Source organism: Melitaea cinxia, chromosome 24, assembly GCF_905220565.1.
Source record: "Melitaea cinxia chromosome 24, ilMelCinx1.1, whole genome shotgun sequence".
Taxonomy (NCBI): domain Eukaryota; kingdom Metazoa; phylum Arthropoda; class Insecta; order Lepidoptera; family Nymphalidae; genus Melitaea; species Melitaea cinxia.
In genome coordinates this window covers 1,850,822-1,877,302 of record NC_059417.1, presented here as the reverse complement: position 1 = coordinate 1,877,302, position 26,481 = coordinate 1,850,822, and the positions used below count along the sequence as shown (strand labels likewise).

The 26,481-nt window shown below is 34.7% G+C and overlaps 3 protein-coding genes and 1 pseudogene across 3 annotated transcripts; 3 read left to right on the top strand and 1 right to left on the bottom strand.

Moving 5' to 3' along the window:
• Positions 1–698: 698 nt before the first annotated feature.
• Positions 699–7,401, bottom strand: LOC123665753 (mite allergen Der p 3-like). The gene is made up of 8 exons (XM_045600014.1): positions 7,323–7,401; positions 6,221–6,362; positions 5,752–5,829; positions 4,074–4,218; positions 3,521–3,634; positions 2,744–2,905; positions 1,310–1,435; positions 699–821 (listed from the first exon to the last, which is right to left on the bottom strand). Exons 1-8 carry the CDS (start codon positions 7,399–7,401, stop codon positions 720–722), a joined length of 948 nt encoding a protein of 315 aa, XP_045455970.1. The 3' UTR covers positions 699–719.
• A 1,046-nt stretch (positions 7,402–8,447) lies between these two features.
• Positions 8,448–12,058, top strand: LOC123665752 (transmembrane protease serine 9-like). Its single transcript, XM_045600013.1, has 5 exons — positions 8,448–8,655; positions 9,599–9,770; positions 10,152–10,407; positions 11,322–11,504; positions 11,906–12,058. Exons 1-5 carry the CDS (start codon positions 8,448–8,450, stop codon positions 12,056–12,058), a joined length of 972 nt encoding a protein of 323 aa, XP_045455969.1.
• Positions 12,059–15,231: 3,173 nt separating this feature from the next.
• LOC123665792 lies at positions 15,232–15,348 on the top strand (annotated as a pseudogene).
• Positions 15,349–16,004: 656 nt separating this feature from the next.
• LOC123665751 (glycosylphosphatidylinositol anchor attachment 1 protein) lies at positions 16,005–23,705 on the top strand. Its single transcript, XM_045600012.1, has 12 exons — positions 16,005–16,253; positions 16,827–16,946; positions 17,421–17,580; positions 18,063–18,188; positions 18,279–18,353; positions 18,805–18,919; positions 19,137–19,227; positions 19,668–19,911; positions 20,441–20,752; positions 21,483–21,753; positions 22,928–23,108; positions 23,552–23,705. The coding sequence occupies exons 1-12, from the start codon at positions 16,005–16,007 to the stop codon at positions 23,645–23,647; spliced, it is 2,040 nt and encodes a 679-aa protein (XP_045455968.1). The 3' UTR covers positions 23,648–23,705.
• Positions 23,706–26,481: the final 2,776 nt, after the last annotated feature.

The following is a 26,481-nucleotide window of genomic DNA, read 5'->3' as shown; positions in this document are numbered from 1 at the left end:
AATATCAAAATCCACAGTGTTAAAGGCATTACTGAAGTCAAGTAATGCCAACGCTGTAAGATTTTGGCTGTCCATAGCACGTCTAACGTCGTCAGAAATTTTGATAATTTTATTTATTTAATTTAATAGAAATTCGAATAAAAAACTGTAAGCCAACTTAAATAATTTAAGTCTTTGGGGGCATGAGGAACAGGATGTAAAGTTCCTCATCCGTCATTGAAAAGAGAGGATCCTCTGACCAGACGGGTGTTGTGTTTGGTAGGCTACTGCCCCAACGGTTCTTGTCGGGTTCTTGTGTATATGTTAAATCTTCGGATAACTTTGATATTGCGATGTAGGATACGTCAGTTTTCTCTAGTTTTTTTTTTTGTCACGAGATAGATGTCGCCACAAGTGTTTTATTTATTTTACACAAACATTTTACGCAAGACCAGAATTGGCAATGAACCTGCTCTTTCTCCAGGGTAGTGGGTGCCAGTTCTGCCCCGACTACTTGTATAAATATTCAACACAGACTATGATATATATTTAAAAGAGTATAACGCGTGCTTTAAAAAGAACGAAAAAACTTAATAGTAGGCATTAAGTTGTTAACCTTAGAAACAGATCCCCCCCTCAGTGGATATGAAAAATAATAAAAATTAATTTATCGTAATATGCTAGGATACATTAAGAGAAAGGTTTTTCATAATTAAATATTTATTTTGTCTTGTTATTATTTATTCCATATCAATTGGTATTGCGTTTTCGAAGCTATCAACGCTCTCATTTGGTTCTGTTTCACTAGTAACTTTATCAATCCATGTTCTACTAAATGAAACCTAAAAATAATAACATATTATTAGATATTTTGAACAAAATCAAAAATATTACAAAACTACACGTTACTATCGTGAATTTAATAACATTTGAGAAGCAGCCCGATTGGAAAAGTACCACGACCTTACAGAAGATCATAGCTAAATAAAACTGCTTTCAAGCAGTGTTGTGTTCCTGTGGTTAGTAAGGTGACCAGAGTTTCTGAGGAACATTGGGGTAGGGTCGGCAACGCGTTTGCGGTAGTTCTGCTGTTGCAGGCGTCTATAGACTACGGTAATCGCTTACCATCAGGTAAGCCGTTAACTTAGAATTAGTTGCTTTTTTTTATATAACTAGGTTAGCAAACAAGCGTACGGCTCACCTGATGGTAAGCGATTACCGTAGCTTATAGACGTCTGCAACATCAGAAGCATCGCAAGTGCGTGGCCGTCTCTTTCCAAAGTTCCCACCAGGAGATTATATAGTAAAATAAAAATAGCAAAATTTTTACCTTTGCATATATTCCAGGTTTGGATTTGTAAGCACACTCTTCTGTTCCAGAAAACAAAGCTATACCAAACAACGTACCGCCACGGTTCGCTCCACTAAAATGAACTGCTGGATCACCAGTATCGCCCTTAGAAACAAAAAAAAATTCAAACATTTTCTGAGATTTCTGAGATTCCAACATTTTTTATTATTTATCTTTAAAAAATGTATAATTCAAACTAATTAATTTGTAACAAGTAAATCGTCGTAGAACCAAAGAGATTTAATAAAATTGACTTTTTAAAATGTATAGCATTTTAAACTTTATCCTAGCAAATGCACGCATGCATGCATTCAGTTTATATCATCCCACTGCTGGGTATAGGCCTCTTTCTCTACGTAGGAGAAGGGTCGGAGCTTAATCAACCACACTGCTCCCTTTGCATGTTGGTGGATATGTTCCCTACTATGAGTAACGATCACTCTCAGGTATTTATGATAACAACCTGGACTGACGGCTTAATGTGAGGCACGGTGGGGTGCCAACGATGTCAAACATCCAAACCGGAAAGGAATATTTGTAGAAATATAACATCCATCCCGCAAACCGTCGTGATTTAGGCGACTCTTCGCACCACTACACCAGAGCGCTTGTTATTCAATATAAATAATTAAAAATATTCACAATACTGCTGAAAATAACTTGGGCTACTGTATCTAAAGACATAAAATTGTGTAATTTATTGAATACTCTTTAAGCTAATTAATGAACTCTTTCAAACTACTCTTCAACAACACATCTTACAAATATTGTTTTACTGGGTAGAGACATTGCAGCAGACAGAGCATTGAGGTAGAGCACAGCTGGAAATATCCTGCTAAAAACATGGAGCAGTCCGTCTGGAGAAGTACCTTAACTTTACAGAAAATCAGAGCTAAATAAAACTGCTCTGAAGCAGCATCGTCTCCCTGTGATAACTAAGATGGCCAGAGCTCCTAGGGAGTACCACAGTTAGGGTCGGCTACGCGCTTGCGATACTTCTAGTGTTTTGTGTATTTATCATTTGGCCCTAACCTTGATTGCCAACCTGTTCGAATAAAAAAAGACCTATTTCTTTATATAGTGAATAATAAATATAAAAATATAAATATAGATCTCATGAAACAACGCGATTGTACTAGTAATAGTCGATTATATTCATCTCAAAATTACTCCTAAGATTAACGATTCCCCTATTAAATTAATAATGTAATGATGTTGTCATAAAAAGTAATAGTAACTTCCCGATTCTGAAAACAGGATCAATTGTGGAATAAGCTTATTGTATGAAAAAATTACTAACACCAATTCTGATTTAAGCACATTGATTAAGATTCACTGTCAAAACTCGACTTGAATTTCGATAGAACATTATTTCTTTAACTTTATACAGTATAAAGAGGTTATTTTTCTTACCGCACAAAGTGCAACCCCATTGACGACGCTTTGCAGACACATATGATCATGTTGTATATGGTAGTCGTTTCCATACATAACCCTACATTGTGACCGTGGAATTTCTTTGACAATCATGCGACGTAGCTCTTGGTTAACGCCTTCACGAATATGTCCTGTCTTCTGAAAATATAGGAGAAAGAGCAATCAGGAACTGCATAAGATAATATTCCATATTTTTTGCATTTTTATCAGCTAAATACCGATTTCTTGGAGAATACATTCCCTTCGTTCTTTCTTGCACCGTGTATTTGAAAAAAATATGATTTTTACATCTTTTAAACTTAATATACATACAGAGTAGAATAATTTTCATTTTATAATCGACTTCCAAAAAAGGATAAGTTTTTTTTCTAATTTGAATAAAATAAAAAATTTAATTTTAACAAAAATAATTTGATAGTTTGTCAATTAGCATAATAACAAAAGTATATCTTACTTTCTTATTCATTCTCGTAAAAGTATTAGCTTATTATTAAGAAATTTCTTGCTCAAATCTACAGCAGAAATATTTTACGAAAGAAACCTACCTTAATATTGTTTTTTTTTTTTTGGTGAGTGAGATAGATAAAGCTCCTGGATTGGGTAGGAGGTAGGTTTGGGGGTCAGATTGGTAAAACATGTGCAATGCCTCTGATATTGAAGATGTCCATAGGCTACGGTAACCATTTATCATCAAATAGATCTTGCACTTGATTGCCACTCTATTAATAATACAAAATAAAATAAACTTTTTACCACAGAGCCATATCCAGTAACGACGACTTCACCGAACAGCAGTGGAAGATCCGCATTATTTGCTGCTAAAGAAACTGCTTGTATCCGCTCGTTTTTTACGATGGGTATATTAACCTGACATAACAATATAATTATTATAATCATTTGATAACAGAAAGGGTCATAGACCGTTTAATACTATCGTGCTAAGATCTACGCGTGAGCGCAACGGTCACAGCACTGGTTTGTGGCTGTTGCGCTGGCGGTTGCGAGTTCGATCCCCGCACATGACAAAAATTTGTATTGGCTATACAGATGTTTGCTGGGGTTTGGGTATTTGTGCAGTCCTTGTGGGTCTCCCCGCCGTGCCTCGGGAGCACGTTAAGCCGTCGGCCCGGGTGTTATCATATTCAACTGATAGCGATCGTTACTCATAGTAGGGAATATTTCCGCCAACCCACATTGGAGCAGCGTGGTGGATTAGGCTCTGATCCTTCTCCTACATGAGGAAAGAGGTCTATGCCCAGCAGTGGGATATAACGACTGAAACGAATCACGCGTACTCATACCATACCTTGATCAAAGCAAGGTTGTGATCTGGATAATACTGATCCATCTTGTAGTTCGGGTGTCGTACGATTTCCACCACTGATAGGATTCTGCCTCCAAAGTCCCTGAACACGGACCCCATACGAATTGTAACCTCTTCTTTAGTTACGCTTAAAAGAATTGATATAATAATTATTAAAGATATACACATAATGGCCCCCAGAATATGACACAAGAGACTTGATTATTAATAGCTACATCAATGTTCCATTGCTAAATTGTGATTCATTTGTCATGGATTCGATAATTTACTAAACGTCGAAGTAATAACTACCGGCGCACGAGAAATCTGTATGGCCTGTACAAGATAGAAAGAAAAGATGTTTATTGGCCATTAAATAGTAATTTTAACAATTAATAAAATAGAGGCTAGTGATTAATTACTTATACTAATATTATAAAGCTGAAAATTTTATTTTTTTGTATGGAAGCGCTAATCGGCGCTAGCTATTGGTTCATTAAAAAATTGTTTTTATGTTGGATAGTCCACCTACCACGGAAGGGTATAGTCTATATTATATTTGAGTAAGTTTTTTTTTACATTATCACGGGTGAAACGGCGGGATACAAAGAGTAACAGTATAAAATACTATTAATACAAACATAAAAAGATAAAAAAATAACAAGTGTTTGACATGAGCGGAGATTTAAGCCATCCATTTGTGCATTAGCCAGTTGTGATAGTTGTGACAACTATGCTAACATGTCGTCAGACATAAAAAGTACATTCCCATTGATAAATATGTTTTTGTTTTTTGTATTTTGTTGTGTTTATAAGTTATTTACCGCTAATATTTGCGATGTCTATCAAGATATCTGTGACGTCAAATAGGATATTGCAAAGGATGACATTGAAACGTAAGTACTTTTCTAAAAATAATATAAAAATCAAATTAAAATTACTTTTTTAAATAATTGAATTTAGACTCTTGCTGTGTGGTTAGGGCAATGAAGAATATAGCCACCTCCCTCTTCCCGTGGGTGTCGTAAGAGGCGACTAAGAGATAACACAGTTCCACTACTACTTTGGAACTTAAAAAGCCGACCGATGGCGGGATAACCATTCAATTACTGGCAATGAAATACACAGGCCGTAGACGGGCAGCAGCGTTTTCGGTGCGACAAAGCCAGCCCTGCGGTCACCAACCCGCCTGCCCAGGTAACACACAGGGTAACACACATGAGTTCACACCATTTTTGGCGTGAACTTGTGGAGGCCTATGTCCAGCTGTGGACTATGATAGGCTGAAATGATGATGATGATGATAATGATGAGACTCTTATAAACTTTACTATTTCTGTAATTATTTTTCTTTTTTACGGACTTCTCACTAATTCTAAGTAATCAGTGTTTGAAAATAGCACAGGATCCGATATACCGATACATATTCAAAAATATATTTTGATGGAAATTAATATTATTTTCATCCAGTAAACAGATGATTAAATATCGACCTTACTTCGGATCTCAGACTATAAGTACTCGTTGTTTGAAGAATCGCAAAATGATAAAATTAAGTATAGAAAATTAATCGTTTTCATCTCTTTAACTCTCTGTACGAGATGCAACATTGTAACTTAAATAACTTGAAAGTAATTGCTTGCTGCTTTGATCTTATAACTTTTACTAATCAAACACTTACTAGTCGAAACACTGGGCTGCACTCAATACCCATTGCTTGCCGACAATTGCGCCACCGCACCAGTGCTTCGAGTGTAATCTTTATTTGAAACAAATGTAAATTTTAATTATATAATGACGAAGACAGGAAAACTAGCTTGATATTTTAGTTTTATGAAAATTTAAGCACTTAGTTACCAATGTACCTCAATAGAACTCAAAAAATAGCAAAAATATAATTAAGTTTTTTCAAGCACCTGATGGTAAGCGATTACCGTAGCTTATAGACGCATGCAATACCAGAAGCATCGCAAGCGCGTTGCTATTTCAACCTCCAATCCACCTCTGGTCACCTTACTCACCATAGGAACGCAACACTGCATAAAAGCGTTATTTAGCTGTGATCTTCTTGGTGGAGGTACTTCCCCAGCGGCGCTGCTCCAGATTTATAGCATATTACCTGCTGTGCCCTACCTCAAGTATAAAGTTACCTTATGGATACTGTATACGGATAATCTTCTAAGCAAACAAGGCCTGATTCGGTTGTCAATCGTTTTCTCCTTACATGAGTAAGGTCTTCCTCTAATTTTGGCGGAAATTCACATTCTAGTTCCGATTTTATTGGTTTTGTCGCTGAAACAATTTCATATTTACATTTAATTTGATTTTTTTTAATTAGTAGTGATTGTTTATTAACTCTTACATTGCAAAAAAGTTAGAATCGATTAACTTGAAATTTTTCGTGCCATTCGTGATTATTACAACTTGACAGGGTTTTTAGAGATTTTATATAGGTAATTCACTTTTAAGTATTAGTTCAGTATGAAAAAAAAAACTTTCAAACAATTATCACTTTTACAAATCGATTTCATTCTATCACACTATAATAAATCGGAAACGAATAGAAATTATTATTTTTAGCCCACAAAACATACTCTTTACTAATAATAGAGGTAAAGTTTCTAACTTTATTTGTTTGTAAGAGGTAGTCTTCACAAATACTGATCCGATCATAAAAATTCTTTCACTAACAGAAAACGAAACTATTCAGGAGTGAAATAAGCTATATTTTGTTGTTATTGAACAAAAAATTAAGTGAAAAATAATAGTATATATAAATCAAGTCGGAGAAATGCGAGCGAGATGAAAACTTTACTATATATTTACATCAAAAAAATAATTAACGCCCAACGAAATGGGCACGAGACGGTTAGTAAAATATAAAACGATTGATGTCATTTCATTCATCAAGAATTTAGCCACCCCCTCTCTTCCCGTGGGTGTCGTAAGAGGCGACTAAGGGATAACAAGGTTCCACAACCACCTTGGAACTTAAGAAGCCGACCGATGGCGGGATAACCATCCAACTGCTGGCTTTGAAATACACGGGCCGAAGACGGGCAGCAGCGTCTTCTGTGCGACAAAGTCTGCGGTCACCAACCCGCCTGCCCAGCGTGGTGACTATGGGCAAAACACATGAGTTCACGTTATTTTTGGCGTAAACTTGTGGAGGCCTATGTCCAGCAGTGGACTGTGATAGGCTGTAATGATGATGATGTAATGATGATGTCATTTTATGATCAATTAACTCACCACAATACACCCAATTCCAGTGATTAATACAAACTACAAATAATATAACGAAGCGGGTAACAACATCACTTCTATCCATTTTAGCCGAAATTATAAAAATCCAAACTAGGTGCGCGGAAAGATTTCTTATCGCTAGTTTTATAAACGATTTGAAAACGTTAATTGTACTTAAGTTTAACAATCGTAACATAACCACAATGAACCAAAAATAACAACATTTGCTAATGCATGAACTGTATAACGAAGTTGATTATCAACTTTTGTCCAATTTTTTACAAAATAAAAAATAGTTATATTCAAATAGGCTTCAAAAGCACCTCGAAATCGTCGTACATTACACATGATATATACACTATTGTATGATAAGACCACACATTGGCTTACGATATTTTCTGGTGATAAATATAATAAGCCCATTACTATAAGCCGGGAGTATTTCTAAGACTATTTTTTCTTAAAAGAAAGACGTACTAAATGTATCTAACGAAGAAATCAATTCGCTAGTTCTCGTAAAATCTTTTGATTATTATTAAAAAGATAGTAAAAAATGGCAAAAAATAATATATATTGGACCGACAGCTTACGTGCTCTCCGAGGCACGGTGGGGAGACTCACAAGGACTGACACTCAAACTAAACCAGAAACAAATACAAATATCCATTCCTAGCGGGAATCGAATCCACAAACCGCCGGTGCTCAGGCACGCACCGCTACACTATAGCGGTCACCCGTCGTCATCCTGTAAAGAATGTATAAAATATTATTCATTTTAAGCTTAGATATGACAAAAGAAAGGTACACTCATTTCATATACATCTTTGTTCAATATGCGGACTTTTCATTTGCTTTATTAGATGATAATCAATTAAACAATGAAAATATACAAGCCTTTGTTAATCTTTCTTCAATTGTTCTGCATTATTATCTTTTTTTCAAAGTTGTATAGAATCCTAATTGTATCTGAATTATTTTTTTTATTTTTGCTCATTTGAACTGCATTTAATACACGCTGTAACGGAAATTTTCTTTAATTTCGTTGATACGTCTCTAGACATTGAATTATTTAATGTTTTACTATGTTATTTATAAATATTTGATAGTAAAGAACCGTTTCAAAATTACAAAATGTCTAAAGACTTATTTAGTGCAGCAGCATTAGCTATAATGTTAGTTTTTGTGATAGTAAAGGCTGATAATTATGATGATAAATCTGGTGATGATGACGATCAAAACCACAATTCACTAGAATCTGAAAGTGTTGAAGTATACAATTCAAGTTCAAAAGAGAAACCGGAAAGAGTGACAGGTGTAAAAAGTCATATGAAGGATAATGGTGAATACAGCTTCTTTACAATGTTTTGACGATTTTACTGCACTCTAACTTCTAACTTGCTGACTAATGTTAATCATAAGACTCTGTTCTTATAGAGAATAATTTGATTCTATTTGCCATGCATCTTTACAGCAGGTCAACAGATACGTTTCAAGGTTTTCTCCCTTAATGTCTTATAAATTTAAAAATTTGAAATAGCTATGCGATTTGATTAGCTGATAAGAGTTCAAATTTAAGTTTTAACAAATTACTTTCAATGCTGTTAAAAGTTATACAATTTTTTGTTGAATTATATGAGTATTTAAAAAAAATAGTTTATTCTCTTAGGTGTTTTTTTATTTTATTACATTTAAATCTGATTTTGATTTTTTGATTTCACAATAGAAAAATCTTATCCCATTTAACGATATATCCCATTGTGTTAGAAGAATAGTGAAGAAAGGTCACCGTAGGAGGGATGACGCGCGTGCGCTGTGCGCGTTTCAGTTCGAGACGCACTTCGTGAACTGTGAACGTGTTTCGTGTAGGAAACCCTTGTCCGTTTGGAGAGTTAACTTGCCTAATTTTGTAATCGAGTAGTATTCGTTAAAGTTATTTAAACGTTAGCTTTATTTTATTTTTGTAACACATTTGGTTTAGACTCCTGATATAAGTATAAAAGCTTGTAAGTAATTGTTACTGTATTTTTTGTTTCGATTCCACATCTGGTTCCTAAAAAATGATAAAAATGAATCACTAAATGCTAAATGCTAACGGCTTGACTGATTCGGTTAATTAAGAGGATCTTGCGAAATAAAAATTTAGGGAATCTCGCAGAAAATCGTAAAATTTCAACTTAACTACCATATAAACTGTATATATTTGAAGTTTTTAAGACAGAGTGGATACTGTTCGTTCAGCTAGTGAATAATATTTTCACTAATTTTAGATAATACGTCCGCAGACGTGTATGCGTGTAAGGACACCGAACTAATCACAAAAAAGCAAGTTGGCATACGAAATTATAAGACCAATTATCCGTACTTGGTTTCCGTTCAGAAAAAAGGGTCCCACTATGCCTCTGGTGCCCTGGTAGATAAGAGGTGGATATTGACTGTAGCTAGAGAGTTTTATAAGTAAGGATTCCTTTGTTTCTTGTTTTTACGACTATATCGGCAAATAAGCTTACCTGATGATAAACGGCTACTTTTTTCTTATATATAACTAGGTCAGTAAACGAGAATACGGTTCACCTGATGGTAAGATTACCGTAGCTGCAAAAAAGCCTGTAGTTGTATTACAAAATTACTATTTTTGTCATTTATGTTCTTTAGTTTAAATATCGAGGTAACTATTTTCATTTTGACATCCTTTAAAGTGATCACTGAAAATTATATTCAATTTTGGGGACCGTAGTAGCTCACTACGCAGATTAGATGTTTTGTTTACCTTTTTATGATTTTATTTTTTAAGAGTTGTAGTTTTTTTAATTTAAACATTTTCCGCTATTGTTGCAGTGTAAGAGAGTCGATAAAACTATACAAAGCTCGTCTTGGATCAGTAAACTGCAAGAAAGGCGGTGATCTGGTTCCACTGAAATGGATTGAAGTCCACCCCTTATATGTTTATAATGAACCAAATTTTGACCTCGCTATGTTGAGAATAGCAAAGGTTTTAGAATTTTCAGAATTTATAAGACCTATTAAATTATCGAATGTAAAAGGACAAGTTGTGAATGCCAAACTTTTAACGGCATACTGGCCTAGATTATTAGTAAGTTCTTATTTTATATTACAAGTTAATGCTGTAACCTATATCACAAGCATTGAATTGCTTAGCGTAGGAACAGACGACGATTACTATTTATTATATAATTTAAATTATACATTATTGGAATTATTACTGTAGCCATAATTGTTTGATGCGTCTTACTAAAGCTATTTGATACTTGCCACGTAATTTACTTGTAGGTACACAATATGACATTTTTTTATACAACTGAGGTGGCATACAATCGTACGGCTCACCTGATGGTAAGCAACTACCGTAGCTTAAAGACATCTGCAACACTCAAGCATCGCAAGCGCACTGCCGACTCTTTCTTCAATTCCTCCTAAGAGCTCTGGTCACCTTACTCACCAACAGGAACACAAAATTGCTTGAAAACAATATTATTTAGCTGTGATGTTCTGTAAGGTCAAAGTACTTTCCCAGTTGAGCTACTCCATATTTTGAGCAGGAGATTTTCTGTTGTGCCCTACCTCAGTTATTTCGATATACACTATTTCAAATGGTTAACCACTCATGTCTTAATACTATCCGACATGGTTGAAGAGGCCTATGCCCAGCAGTGTGACATTACAGACTGAATCACGATTCTTGGTATTTTAATATTAATTTTGTACTGCTGATGTGAGTTTCCTAAACCTGTAAATTTAATTAAGATTGTTTTGAAAAGCCTACAATTAAGTACATATTTTCTTTAGAAGCTTCTTACAATAAATCCATATGAAGTAATATTCCGTAGAGGTGTCCATTTAGTAACAACGAATAAAAATAGTTAATTTTTAAAATTTAGCTGAATGATAGTTACTCAGAAGAATAGTTCAAACATTAATTGTTAAATAATTCAACGTAGTATTTATATTATTACTGTGGATACGAAATAATAAAATATCCTTTTTCAGATAAATGGCAAGGTACTGCCAGAAAATGCGAATGAACGGCTGAAACCGAACAGCTTGAGAGTTTCAAAACAAAGTTTGATACCGTGGAACAAATGCTACAAACTAAGTCAGATACAAAACTTTAGTCTAGACGCCTCCAGTCTTTGTCTAGAACCTATTATTTCTCACCACAGCCCATGCACGGTAATATTAATTCCTCGTTGTCTACATTATTTTATTTTTGAAAAAACTAAATCTCATAATCATCGAAATATTAAAAAAGTGCCTATTTAGAAAATATTTTTACCCCATTAAACAGATACTTATTAAAAGATCAGTTGTACAGCTGAAGTCCGGAAAAATTCCCTTTTTATCTAATAAAGAAACATAATATGAGCACCGACATTAAAACAAACAGACAAACTATTTAGCAATATATTACGACTATTTTTACTTTCGTGATCTTAACTCATTTATAAAGCTGACAACCTGCTAAATCCTGTACCTTTAAAATAAAAATTGTCAACACATTTTTATACAATTAACTTTATTAAACAAAACTTTTAATGAAGAGCACTTTTTAAAATAAATCTTTATCAATTTAGCCTGACGCTGGAGCTCCGATAGCAGCCGATGACTATCTCTGGGGCATCACGTCCGGCTGGACGTCACTAGCATGTTCGTCATATCCAAGTCCAACGATCTTTACACGAATCTCCTCAACTCGCATACGCTCCTGGTTAGATTCATTGTTATGAACAAGCTAGATTGGAGAATATTGTTATTTTTTGTATAGATTATACGAAGCATTGTTAATTTCTTTTTATTAAATATATTTTTGTACCGTAACAGCCTGTTACTAATAAATGAACAAATGCCTAACATTCCACTACGCAAGAGGGAACAAATCTCAGTAAAAAGGGAATCGATACTGCTATCGTCTCTACTGCTGAGCCATGAGAGGATACTACGGTCAATACTGAGAAAGGTTTAGCCAAAGTATCTGATGGTAAATGGCTAGAATATAATATTTTGACGTTAAATATATTAATAAGAAAATTATATCTGCTTTGCCTTATTTTTCTTCAGTCAGACAGTTCAGCCTATTGCAATCCACTGCTGGACATAGGCCTCCCCAAGTTCGCGCCAGACATCCCGGTTTTCCGCAATCCTTATTCATCCTACACCGGCAATCTTATGTAGATCGTTGGTCCAAAGATCCGTAAACAAACATAGCAAGACACAAATATTTCAGTTAGAGTTGTGTTTCATCTCAAAAAAAACCTGACATCAATTTACAAAGACAAGTAATAAAATGATACGATATATCTTACGTAGATCGTCGGTCCAACGGACCGGAGAACGTCCCACACTGAGTTTGCCAAGATGCGGTCTCCACTCCAGGATCCGTCTGCTCCAACGGCCGTCGGTCCTGCGACACAGATGACCAACCCACTGCCACTTCAAGTTGCTAATTCTGTGGGCTATGTCAGTAACTTTCGTTCTCTCGCGGACAGTCTCATTTCTAATCCTATCTTTGAGAGAAACCCTAAGTATGGCCCGTTTCATTGCACATTGAGCGACTTTAAAGTTGTGGATCAGTCCCTCAGTACTAGTGTTGTTCTAGGCTAAGGGCTAATTATAACATTCCCACAATTTTTACGGTCTTAATAATTCCATTGAGATTGTAATCTCGAATGCTCTAATTAATCTCCTATATATATGTTAAAAATTATTCATGGTATCTTTAGTTAAGACACAAAAAAGGAAATATATTTCCCAAAATTTTACCAAATAATTTACAGTATCTTAATCACTGCTGATCACATCAGAATACTACTCTCAAGAACGTTGTGCTCCTGTCATAGGTAGAGATGAGTAAGATAGTATTCGAGGGTCTGGGGTATTGACTTTAATGTAGTTGCGAATCTCTTGTCATAGCAAGCATCCTTAGGCTATGGTAACCACTTACCATCAGACTGTATATTACTTTACCATCTTCAATGTAACACGTTAATTATCACTATTAAGTCTATAACATTGCACTGCTGGGCATATGCCCCTTTTTTTAAAAAAAATGTACAAAGTTTTTGCTTCACGTATTAATACATAGCTTAAAGAAATAATGGCTGTATTTTCTTTACATATATTTGCAGGATCCATAGATTCATATAAAATTCTATTTAATTAAAAAAGTAAATTTCCTATAGTATTTTGTCAAATTGAAAATAGATCATAAATTAATATTGTTTGTCTTTACTGAATTTCAAACATAACCATAATAAATTAATTTATTACAATGTATATATTAGTTATTGGAGCAAAGTTCCTTATGGGGCATTGCGGAGGGGTTACATCAGAAGTTTTGACCGGGTAGACCGATTTCGACAATTTTTTTTTTTAAATGTAATTAATGGAACGGTGGTGTGTGTCAATTGGTCCCATTTAAATTTATTTGAGATCTAACAACTACTCTTCGAGTTATATCTAATATTGCGTTTTTACTTGACGCTTTTTTCGTCGACCTACGTTGTATTATACCGCATAACTTTTTACTGGATGTACCAATTTTGATAATTCTTTATTTGTTGGAAAGATGATATCCCTAGTTTGGTACCATTATAAGGAAACCAGGATCTGATGATGAGATCCCAGAGAAATCGAGGGAAACTCTCGAAACTCCGCAAAAACTTTTTACTGGGTGTACCGATTTTGATAATTTTTAATTTAAGTCTGAATAAATGATTATATTATGTGGAAGCTGTTCTAAATTTAATTTACTTCACATGTAAGAGTCGCTTCCGTAGCAGTTAACCAGTGCTTTTTGTAGTTTTATCACGCTTTTATTGGCTTGGGGCTGGCTGTTATTGGGTTGTATGTATGTATGTAATGGAATATTTGAGCCTCGTTTTCAACAACTTCCAAAAGTTTGATTAATTTGAAACTTTGCACACGTATTAAGGACCGATGACAATGCAATAATTCAATTACACTTTCCCAATATCCTTATTAATACCGCCAGAATTAACAAATGAATAATAATGACGCCACGTTGGCGCAACGGTCACAGCCATGGTTTGTACCTGTTGCGCTGGCGTTTGCGGGTTCAATCCCCGCACATGACAAACATTTGTATCGGCCATACAGGTATTTGCCGTGGTCTGGGTGTTTGTGCAGCCCTTGTGGGTCTCCCCACCGTACCTTGGAGAGCACGTTAAGCCGGCGGTCCCGGGTGTTATCATGTACACCTGATAGCGATCGTTACTCATAGTAGAGAATATTTCCGCCAATCCGCATTTGAACAGCGTGGTGAATTAAGCTCTGATCCTTCTCCTACATGGGGAAAGAGGCCTATGCCCAGTAGTGGGATATTGGCTGAAGCAGGATTAATAAATTCTTTCGTATATCCAGCGTGGTGACTATGAGCAACGTCGATGAGTTCACGCCATTTTTGGCGCGAGCTTGTGGAGGCCTGTGTCTGGCAGTTGACTGCGATAGGCTGAAGTGATGATGATGTGAAGTGATTAATATATTATAATGTTAAATTTAAACTATATTTGTATATTCATATTTAAAATTTTTAAAGATTTATTTTTCACCATTATCCGAAACGATTTTTAAACAATAAAAACAACGCTAATAGGTTTAAGCTAAGAGCGAATTTTCACCCAAAGGTTTCAATTTACTCCGGCTAACGGCATCTTTTCTTCCTCCCTAACGACTGGAGTTGCTCTCATCTCTGCTACTCTTCTCTCTATTCCGCTAGATGATACATCTAGGACCTGGCGTGTTTTGTAAGGTTAATTTTACTTAATATCCTAATGTGTGCTTACATGTATGCATGTATTTTTTTTTTTTGAAGTGAAACTTCTTTAGGCGCATGAGTAAGTATTAAATTTTTTAAGGATCAAACGCGTCACGCGTCACGATTTTAAACTTCCATACCACGTTGAATATACCGGTTCTCGTCCGATCACCGAAGTTAAGCAACGTCGGGCGCGGTCCGTACTTGGATGGATGACAGCCTGGGAACACTGCGTGTTCCAATTAATTCGTTTTTGTTAGTTCTCTAATTTCTTACATTTCAAATATGTTAATTTAAAAATAAATAGGAAGCTCTAAGTTGAACTGTTTACGGAAACTACCGTGATATTTTGAATTTCTTTTAATTAAAATAAAAAATCTATGATGTCTTTGGTAGGTAGAGCCACCTAGTGTGTGTAGTGTATAAATTACAAAGGTAGTTAGTTACATTATATCGATAGTATTATACTGCAATCTAACTACATATATGACGCTAAAATTATTTTTTTATAAAATGTCGTTAAAATAATTTTGACAATATCATTTATTCTCATAACACAGGCAGGACGCTAAAAGGTTACATTGAGCATTTAAGCTTAGTTTTAATCGTTGTAATTGATGAATAGATCGTTGTCGCAAATATTTTGTAATTCATTATATTATTTTTTTTTTAATAATCCATTTCGCTGTCTAGCCGTTTTACGTTCATGTCAAAAAGTAACAGTCAAAAGCAAAACTTTTGACAATGGCAATGTCAAGAAGACGTCAATTCGTAAAAACATGATAAACAGGGGCATTTTGTGTTTCTAAAACGATAATAATGCGATAATATTAAAACTATCGTCTATCATACATTTTATTATGAATTAAGTATCATCCTAGCTACATAATATTATAAAAATGGGTCTCTTATCAGACCCTGAATACGGTTCTGTGAAATGGGTTAGGATACTCAAGAAGATACATGCTCCTCTATGTTTCATCTTTTATATAGCAGCGATTGCTTGGTTCTTTATGTTAGCGAATAAAGAGTTTAATAACGAGACGTATTTCTCCGAAAACGCGTTACTACCCGGTCTTGTTACCAATGAATTTAATGGTGAACATTCAGCTAATCAATTCTTTAAGGAGTTTCGGCAGGAGCTTGAGGTAAAAGTACAGTTTATTTTGATTTTCGTACGTATACACTCAATACTCTTATCCTTGTAAATCTTTGATAAATATTCAATATCTGAATTGACTATAATTAAATTTATAATGCACCTACATATTTAGTATTACTATTATGGAAATCTCTTTAAATGTGTTCTGGACTTTAGGACTTATAATTTTTAATAGCAGAACATTGATAATTTTACAAGATAATAAAACAAAATCTATGTTATTTGTGATCAAATAGTCAAAAATAGCTAAGTATTCAAAAGAACCTTTAAATTATCATTTTAAAAATTAAAATTCTTATGAGTGTAGCTATCACTGGTTCGTAAAACAGATTCTGCAGAGAAGAACCGGCAAGAAACTCTGGTACTTTTAAAAAAAACATAAACTGTGGTTTTGTACATATTTGGTAATATCTTGTATGAAATACAGCGTCACTAAGTCATAGTAAGCTTTAGCTATTAATTTCTTTTTAATACATGGAGTTAAACTTTATCCCAATTCAATAAGATGCTTAAAAATTACTTATTTTAATCTATAAAAATTAAACGTTTCAAATTTCAGGAGAAATATGAAGATACCGATGAAATGCCGGTACCATGGTTGGTCGCTAAAATGTCGCAGTTGGATTTAGAAGTCTACACTCATAACTTTACGTTAAATTATCCTCTCGGACAGGGACAGGTATAGACACACAAATATACAATATTTCTATACCATATTTTTTTTTCCTTAATAAAGAGTTTTATGTACTGTGTGTATGTTTCAATATATTTTTAAAACAGCATTATTTAATGTTTTAATTCAAATATTTGTATTACTATATCAGTACATGATATTTTTAAAAGTTCCTTATAATGGTTGAATTAATTTTTGAATCATACTTAATTAATAAATATAATAAAATTATACTTAATATGTAAAAAATAACAAAAATCGAGTAATAAAAATGGTTAAATTATTTATCATTTGATAAAATTATATGTATGTGTAATTTTATCTTTTATGAAGTTGATCACATTTCTTTAAAATATCTTAAATATTTATCTTTTTTAAATATAAAAGAATTTTTAAATTAATTTATATTTCCTTTTTACATAAAATATTTGATTAACACATTATTAGTATGATCACTAATCATCTCAACATTATAAACAGGTCTTTAAAGGTACAAACGTGTATGGAATACTCCGTGCACCTCGGACATCATCGTTGGAAGCATTAGTCGTGACCGCTCCTTATCGTTCCCTATCCAATCACCAAAAGGGCACCGAGGCTGGAATCGCTCTCATGCTGGCTTTCGCACAGTTTGCACGACGTGAGTGTTGTCATTTCTATAAACGAGTATAATAATTAGTAGCACATTATGCTCTTTCACTCTTACTTCATAATATTAAAAGATTTATTAAGAATGTTGTTTGACAAAGTATGTTTTTTTTTAAATATATAACAAGGTTGGCAAACAAGTGTACGGCTCACCTGGTGTAAGCGATTACCGTAGCTTATAGACGCCTGCAACACCAGAAGAATCGCAAGCCCGTTGCCGAATCTATCTCCAATCCCCAGGAGCTCAGGTCACCTTGCTCACCAGCAGGAATACAATGCTACTTGAAAACAGTATTATTTAGCTGTGATCTTCTGTAAGGTCGAGGTACTTACTACCCCAGTCGGGCTGCTCCATATTTTAAGCAGGAAATTTCCTGCTGTGCCTTACATCAGATGTTAAATCATGTCTGTTGTAATGTGTAAAAAAAAAAAATCATAACAATTTAAGTATTTTAATTATTATATGTTTTTTAGCACAAAAGTATTGGGCAAAAGATATTATATTCCTAATAACGGAACATGAACAACTTGGAATGCAAGCGTGGCTAGAAGCATACCACGGCTTACAAAGAGACTCGGCTAGTTTCTACACATCTCTTGGTAGTTTCTGGCAGCCTGGTACCTCTGGTTTCGATTTAGGAAAATTAGCAAAGGGCTTTGAGTGGATCACCGATCATAGTAAATGCTTAGACCCTGGCACATTAAAGGGAAGATCTGGGTCAATACAGGCGGCGATAAATTTGGAATTTCATACTCCTAAGTTTAGTAAGTATACTTTTTTATATCAATCGTAATTAATACTAGCAAATTAGGTACATAATAATAATAATAATAATTTTTTTCTCTTTTTGAATAACAAAATCTGTCAATTTTCAAAAGAATTTGCTGATAGTTTTTTTTTTATGTAAAATTAAATAATATGAATATATAATCTATTATCAATTTGACCACAGACTCTAGCATCTAGCAATAAACAAAAGAGTATGCATATGCATGTCAAATACATGATAGTGGGGATTATTTTTTTTATTTTATTGTTTTAATGTATTTTTATGCATAATTTTAAAAATATTAGCATTCTGTACTCCATCTCTACATAAACTATAAATGTCTGAAATTTCATACTCCTCCATCCGTGCAATTTTCGCAAAAAGGGGGTACAAAGTTTATGATTCACATATTAATATATAGATAATATTATATCAAAAATTTTCAGAATACATAGAAGTTAAAATCGAAGGTCTAAACGGACAATTACCTAACTTAGATCTCGTGAACTTGGTGCACAAGCTCTGTGTGAAGTCTGGAATACATCATTCATATAAAAATAGGTAAGGAATAAATGAATATATATATTTAATTAATTTTTTTCTTATATTTTGTATCAACAAATGATAATAATAAATAAATATAGATTAGCTTATCTTACTAAGTTAGTGAAGCTATATTTTGCAGAGAAGAATCGGCAAGAAACATTGCAGTTGCTCTAAAAATTTTCAGATTGAGACAATTTTGAAATACATTTATATATTTTGCTTTTATTTTCAGCTACTCCTGGATTCGAACTCGGAATAAAATGGACGAGTGGGTCAACGGTATTTGGACAATGCTTGGTATGGTATCGGCTCAAATTGCTGGGGTACGTATACTTCCGTTTGGATTATGGATAGAATTTTTGGAGTAAAACTTCCTTACGCACGCTTGACTTAGGGAGGAAGATAATAAATGCGTGACGAGAGCGTTACGAAAAGTGTGATCGGAAAAGGCGAAAAGAGCAAGAGAGAGAGGTCCAAGCATACATTTACTTTCTCTCTTTCGCTCATGGCCAGCTATGTTTCGTATATCTAAGACACAGCGTAGGCCCGTTGTGCAGGAATTTTACTTTAGTTGTGTGGTCGAAAGATTCTTCTTTTCTTTACGTTCCGAATCGGCGCTAGCTTCATTTTTGACTATTGTAAACTAATTAAGGCGAATATAGAAATAGTTACTTCATAATTAAAATATATGTAAACTTTTTATATGTAAAGATTTCTATTATTATCAAAAATCTCGCTAATCCAAAAAAAATTCAATTCTCAGGTACCCAACGGTAATCATGGATTATTTCACCGGTTTGGAATCGAAGCGGTGACCCTCGAAGGTAGAGATGCAGATGACCCAGCGGGGATACCTCCTAGAGCACATACCCTAAGTTATGGAAACTTTTACCGACTTGGTATAACGTTGGAGAGTGTTTTACGTTCGTTGAATAACCTTCTGGAAAGATTCCATCAGAGCTACTTTTTCTATATGCTGGCAGCTACTAACAGGTTTATTTCTATTGGTAAGATTATGACATCTTCATTGTAATTATGTTTCCCTAGTATTTCTAGACTATGATTAGCCCAGTAGCATAGTCGGTAGTGACCGTACTTTCAACTCCATTGTTATGGGTTCCATTCCCAAAATAGGCTTGCTTTCTATAATAAAACTACAATATAATATTCGAATCAAATCGAATCGAAAGAAAAAAATGGATGTAATAAGGTAAAATGTACAAAAGACTGTCTCTTTCAGACAACCTCAAGCATAAAAGGACATGACAAAGATGAAGACCGCTAGGAGATGTACATATATAAATAGACACATATAAGCTATTGTAGTATAGGGTTGTCAGTGATTTTGGTGAGGTTTTGAACTATCCCCCCCATATCCAAAAAACACGTGTTTTTGTGTGCAAATTATAAAGGAATTTTGAGAACATTATTATCTCACAACCTCCCCCACACACATCATCTACAGCCACAGATAAAGTAAAATACTATTATAACTTTATTTTCATATAATTACAGCAGTTAAATATTATGTTTTAGGTCAATACATGCCATCCTTGTGTTTGCTATGTGGAGCGATGTTAGTACGAGCTCTGTCACTTTGGGTGACCCTGCAAAAAGATTACGATGATCAAGTAGAACAACCGGACAAAAAAACCGAAAAAGAAGCACAAGATGATGAAGATGATGATTTAAAAGATGAAGTAGAAGATGAAATGTTAAAAGATAAGATAGAAAAAGATAAAGATACAGATACAGGCTTTAGTGTTTTTAATATGGGCGGTAATTATTTGTTGGTGCATCTCTTGGGCTACGGTGTTATGAATTCGCCGTTATTATTTAGTCAGATTGGTATGTTATTATTATATATATTTGTGACAGAATATGCTAAACGTAATCGTTTATAAGTAATCGCTTATGTAATAATTAGGTTAGAGCCACAACATTGTCGAATTGTCAAAAGCTGATCTAGTCCTGAAATGGAAATTATAGGAAATTGAGGGTAGTCCTGAAAAAAAAAATACAACTTGAATATACCGACTGAGTGGGTTTTAAAGAACATTTGTTTTTCGCTTTTTGTCTCAAAACGTGACGCTTAAAAGCCTATACCCGTCAATAAACAGCGTAACTCAGCAAAATAGTCAAGTAGATATGCATTTGCGCCACGGTTCGCTTAAACCGAAAATAAAAATCATCAAATCAAGAATTTCGCTCTAGCGGGTACATCGTTCCATAGCTTAATTGGCATCGTTCCATAGCGCCGACACGGTCAGTCGGAGACGCGGGTTCGATCCCCGCTGGAGCGGTCAATTTTTAATATGATTTTCCAAAATGTTTAAATATGTATTATTAGCTATAACTCAAAAGACACTCGTCAGATCTCAATTAAATTGAAATGGGACCACACGACATCCACCACCTTTCGATTAAAAAAAATAATCGAAATCGGTCCAACCAATCAAAAGTTCTGAGGGTAAAATATATATAAAAAGGACAATCGAATTGAGAATCTCCTCCTTTTTTTGAAGTCGGTTAAAAAAAACTTTGAATAAACAATTTCTTATTAATACATTGCTTTCAGGAGCAAAATATTTCGACCAGCCATCAGAAGTGTCCGTATTCTATGGCCTCATAGCAATATCTATATTATTAATAATAATAACGCCGTGTTTCCTGAAACTCCGATCTTCTCTAACGTTTGAAGAAATGTCAAGAATTAATATATTATTATTAATAGAACTGTCGACAGCGTGCTTGGCTATCGGTATGCATAATTATCCACTGGGATTGTGCATCGCTGCCCTCTATACGCCATTGGCTTTGATAGTTGGAGTCATAGATCAGAAACGGAGGTAAGTTAGTATAATCAGAACATATAGGGTGTTCGACTACTTCAAATGGGAGGTTCTGAAGGTGCTATAAAAAAAGTTCACGACCAAAAAAAAAAATCCATCCCTTTTTTAAATTTTACTTTGGCTTAACATATTAGCAACTCTGGAAACTTCTGCATAACCCTCCAGTGCCATTTTTTCTTAGCCCTAAGAATCTTATCTTATATCTTATGACATACACATACGGTCGTCTGTTCCGGTGGTAAGCAACTTAATGCTTGTGTTATGGGTAACAGCCGACTGGTATAACTAAATACATTTTTTTTTTGATAAAAAAATACATGGAATATATAAATAGAAATATAAATATATAAATACAAATATTACAGGCTCAGGCGGGAATCGAACCCGCTACCCGCGGAGCAGAAAGCGGGGTCACTACAAACTGCGCCAACGAGTTAGTCAAAAACGTCGATAAAATGAAATATTAATACCATCTGCGCATACAACTAAAGAACCGCACATGGAAACGAATTATTGTTCTCGTAGATTGTATATTGTAAATTATAATCGCGCCTACGCGCTCATGTAAGCTATCATGTGGTACGGGTCTATCAAAGTGAGTCGTATATTCAAACAAAGCCAAATTTAAGAATGGGATACGAATTTTTTTTTTCACGCTAAACGTAATCTATTACACCTACGGAACCCCCCCCCCCCACCCATTTCAAGCAAAGTAGTTAGTAGTCGAACCCGACTAGAAAAAAAGTCAGGCTCAACCAGATCATGCGTCTGGACCGGATCAGGATAGAATGAGGCATGCCAGATCCGGCAAGCTCTATCAGGACCAGGTCTGGTCTGGAAGGATAGCCTGATGTAAAATATAATCAAGTATGGTAAGGCATACTGGATCAGGACCCGGCCCGGTCCAGATAAGGATAGCCTGATGTAAAATATAATCAAGTATGGTAAGGCATACTGCATCAGGACCAGGTGTGGTCCAGATCAGGAAATCTCATCTCATCCTGATCAGGTCCAGAAAAATCTTCTGCGTTACATACCTTATCCGGTCCAGATCGGGCATGCCCGGTCCGGTCCTTCTAGGGACCGCGAAAAAATTTCTACTCTGATCTTTCTGTATATGTCGCGTGATCATGATAGAATGAAAAATTAAAAAAATTTTTTGTTTTTTTAGCGGTTTCTGGCTTTACCTCAAGCGTATCTTCTGTCTCGCTCTACACCCACTGTTCATAGTTAGTCTCGCTCTGATCGTGTATTCGCGGGTTCTATTCCCGGAGGAGTCACTCTTGTCTATGGTCGGTCGAGGTCGAGACGCGGCGATGCAGGCTGTCATGTTTTCTATTGTTGACTCTATGGTAAGTAATATAATCTCTCTCTAATCTATCTAATATATAAAATTCTCATGTGAAAATGTTAGTTACAATACTCCTCCGAAACGGCTGGACCGATTTGTATAAAATTTTTTGTGCATATCGAGTAGGTCTGAGAATCGGCCAACATCTATTGTGTATATCAATTTGATGCAGTCTTAAGAAGTTATACTCGTGCGTACATTTTTGGGTACCTTATTTATATACTAGCTGTGGTCCGCGATTTTACCCGCTTTAATTTGACGAAAATAAAACATACTAAAATATTATTACACCCTATAGCCTTTACCGGTAATAGAGTATCAACAAGTAGTTCAAACAAACATAAGAAAACACAACTAAATATATATATAGAAAAAAAAATTATACTAATGTTTAGTTTTATAATATAAGTATATGTATTTGCTATATATATATATATTTTACAGATATACGGAAATTGGCTGTTTAATGTGGGGTCGACAGTCATCCTGCCTACGTGGCTGTTATTCTGGCAGATATTGTGCAATCGTGTTGCAACATAGAAATATTTTTTTGTGTGTTGCCATTCCAAAGACTTAATAAAGTTTTTTTAGTTCAAAATGAGTTTTTTTTTTTATTTCATGCGAAGTTTGTGTTTTAATTAATCAACAGAAAAGGTGTGGTCTTTCATTACGATAACGCCTGACCACATACGTCTTTAGGCAATCAGCTTTTAAGTGAGGTAGGGCACAGCAGGATATAGCATAAGCATGGGTCAGATGCCCCTGGGGAAATTTATGTCAAAATTTTGATAACGTAATCACCGTCTTAAGAGGAACACTTCTCTAAGTTACTACACCTCTGAACGCGCTAGTATTTCAAAAAAATTTTTTTTTTTAATTTTGAAAAAAAAAATGAAAAATGACATGGGCCTAAGCCAAATGTACATTGACGGGTTAGCAAATAAAGGGTTATTAAATTTATATACATTATATTTTATAAGTGTTAGTGTGACAGTTTATATGCAGATCACAGAATCACAGCTAAATAATACTGTTTTCAAGCGGTGTTGTGTTCCTGTTGGTGATTAAGGTGACCAGAGCTCCTGGGGATTGGGGATTGGGTCGGCAACGCGCTTGCGATGCTTCTGGTGTTGCAGGCGTCTATAAGCTACGGTAATCGCTTACCATCAGGTGAGCCGTGCGCTTGTATACCAATCTATACATATACAGACATACAATAATAATAAATAAATTTCTTATAACGTACACGGTCGTCTGTTCCTATGTTAAGCGACTTAAGTGTTACAGGTAACAGCCGTCTATTATAGCTAATTATTTTTGTGATAAATACACATAGATATAATACATATATAAATATACATATTACACCCAGACTCGGCGGGAATCGAATCGAGTCTACATATTTACAATTCAAAACTTAAGAACCTAAATATGAATAGATAGTTCTGGTACAAATCATGTCCGTATAGAATTTTGCCAAGAATGCTGGCAGCATTTGACCGTTGAATCGCTATGCCGATTCTCTGGGCAAAAATTATAGTTTTAATAAACTAAAAAACCACGCTTTTATAGCTAATCGAACTAAAAAGTAGAAAATAATTTTTAATTGCAAAGAATTTATATTACAGTAGTAGAAGATCGAACAATCAATCACAATTAATTACTTCAAAATAAAATTATAATAAAATTTTAAGTTGTTAAGAGAATAATTCAATTCAGAGTAAAAAACGTGTCATTGTAAGTACATAGTTTTTCATCTGATGTAGAGATTATTGTAATCGTTTATCATCCTAAGCTTAAGTCTATGTTTTCTTAACATACTGAGACTAATGAAACCGAAAGAGAACTCTAGATAAACAAAAATATTTCATTGAAAATGTGTGATCTACTGGAATATAGTTTCTATGTGTATGTTTGTATGTAACGTTTGATGTATGAATAGTATATAACTACTAGCTGACTCGGCAAACGTTGTCTTGCCGCTAAACGCTATTTTAAAATATGGATTGGTGGTAGAAGGGTGAAAATTTAGGGTTGTATATGTATTTTTCAACGCCAAATCATAATAAAATAAAAAATTAATAATTTATCTAAAAGTTAAAAAAAAAATTGGGGTGGACTACCCTTAACATTTAGGGGGATGAAAAATAGATGTTGTTCGATTCTCAGACTTACCCAATATGCACACAAAATTTCATGAGAATCGGTCAAGCCGTTTCGGAGGAGATTAACAACACCGCGACACGAGAATTTTATATATTAGATATGTTTAGTATTTTAGGTCAATTTCAGTATATGTAATAAACTTGCATTGTTGTTTGGGCACTCTTCCCGGCACATTTTTTGCTAAGCTTTTTTCATTAAAAGATGCCAGGAAGAGATCGCTATAAGCGATAAGGCCGCCTTTGCATAATTATTTGATTTGTATATAATTGTACTGTGTGGCTACGGCACCAAAGAATATAGCCACCCCTTCTCTTCCCGTGGGTGTCGTAAGAGGCGACTAAGGGATAACAAGGTTCCACTACCACCTTGGAACTTAAAAAGCCGACCGATGGCGGGATAACCATCTTACCGTTGGCTTTGAAAGACACAGGCCGAAGACGGGCAGCAGCGTCTTAGGTGCGCCAAAGCCAGCCCTGCGGTCACCAAGGCGCCTGCTTAGCGTGGTGACTATGGGCAAAACACATGAGTTCAAGCATTTTTGTCGCGAACTTGTGGAGGCCTGTGTCCAGCAGTGGACTGCATTAGGCTGAAATGATGATGATGATAATTGTTCTAAATTGTATTTTTTTCGTGTGTGCAATAGTTTTAATAATAATAATAATTGGTATTATGTCCCAATTCTTACAGTTCTGATTTTTTTTATTCCGTAAATTTTCTAACGCTATTTAAATCCTCAAACATTTATTTCTATCTGTAGTTCTTATTTCAGGCCTAGATGTGAGTTCTTACGGGTCTCCTAACCGTGCCTCGGAAAGCACGTAAATCTGTTTGGCCTCTTGATACATTACTAGCTATTGTTACTTGTAGTATCCTCCAACCCGCATTGGAACCAATCGATTAATTAAGTTTCGATCCTGTTTGTATTTACGGAAAGAGTCATTACCTCGCAGTGTGAAGTTAGAGTTTGATTTCGTTCAATTAATGCTAAAATTTTAAGAGATGACAACCCTTAACCTTGTGGATGGAAGGCGTCAAAAATTAGTAGGAAATAACTTAATTCTTTTGGGCTATGACCACGAACATTCAACTTCGATACAGTGAATTGAGTTACGTAGCGGAACCCTTGCATTGTTGCATGACAACGTACAATGATTTTGAAGCTAATTATATTTGTATGATACAATTATATTTGTATGATACAATTATAT

What these genes read in the sequence shown, in the direction of transcription:
- LOC123665753 (XM_045600014.1), bottom strand. Translation starts at nt 7,401, where the DNA reads ATGGATAGAAGTGATGTTGTTACCCGCTTCGTTATATTATTTGTAGTT. An exon ending in ACAACCTTGCTTTGATCAAG is followed by an intron (nt 3,635 to 4,073) that starts GTATGGTATGAG and finishes TTGTTATGTCAG; the next exon opens with GTTAATATACCCATCGTAAA. An exon ending in AACCTGGAATATATGCAAAG is followed by an intron (nt 822 to 1,309) that starts GTAAAAATTTTG and finishes TATTATTTTTAG; the next exon opens with GTTTCATTTAGTAGAACATG.
- LOC123665752 (XM_045600013.1), top strand. Translation starts at nt 8,448, where the DNA reads ATGTCTAAAGACTTATTTAGTGCAGCAGCATTAGCTATAATGTTAGTT. An exon ending in GTAGCTAGAGAGTTTTATAA is followed by an intron (nt 9,771 to 10,151) that starts GTAAGGATTCCT and finishes CTATTGTTGCAG; the next exon opens with TGTAAGAGAGTCGATAAAAC. An exon ending in CTCACCACAGCCCATGCACG is followed by an intron (nt 11,505 to 11,905) that starts GTAATATTAATT and finishes TTATCAATTTAG; the next exon opens with CCTGACGCTGGAGCTCCGAT.
- LOC123665751 (XM_045600012.1), top strand. Translation starts at nt 16,005, where the DNA reads ATGGGTCTCTTATCAGACCCTGAATACGGTTCTGTGAAATGGGTTAGG. An exon ending in TAGTTTCTACACATCTCTTG is followed by an intron (nt 18,189 to 18,278) that starts GTAGTTTCTGGC and finishes GTAAATGCTTAG; the next exon opens with ACCCTGGCACATTAAAGGGA. An exon ending in TAACAGGTTTATTTCTATTG is followed by an intron (nt 19,912 to 20,440) that starts GTAAGATTATGA and finishes ATTATGTTTTAG; the next exon opens with GTCAATACATGCCATCCTTG.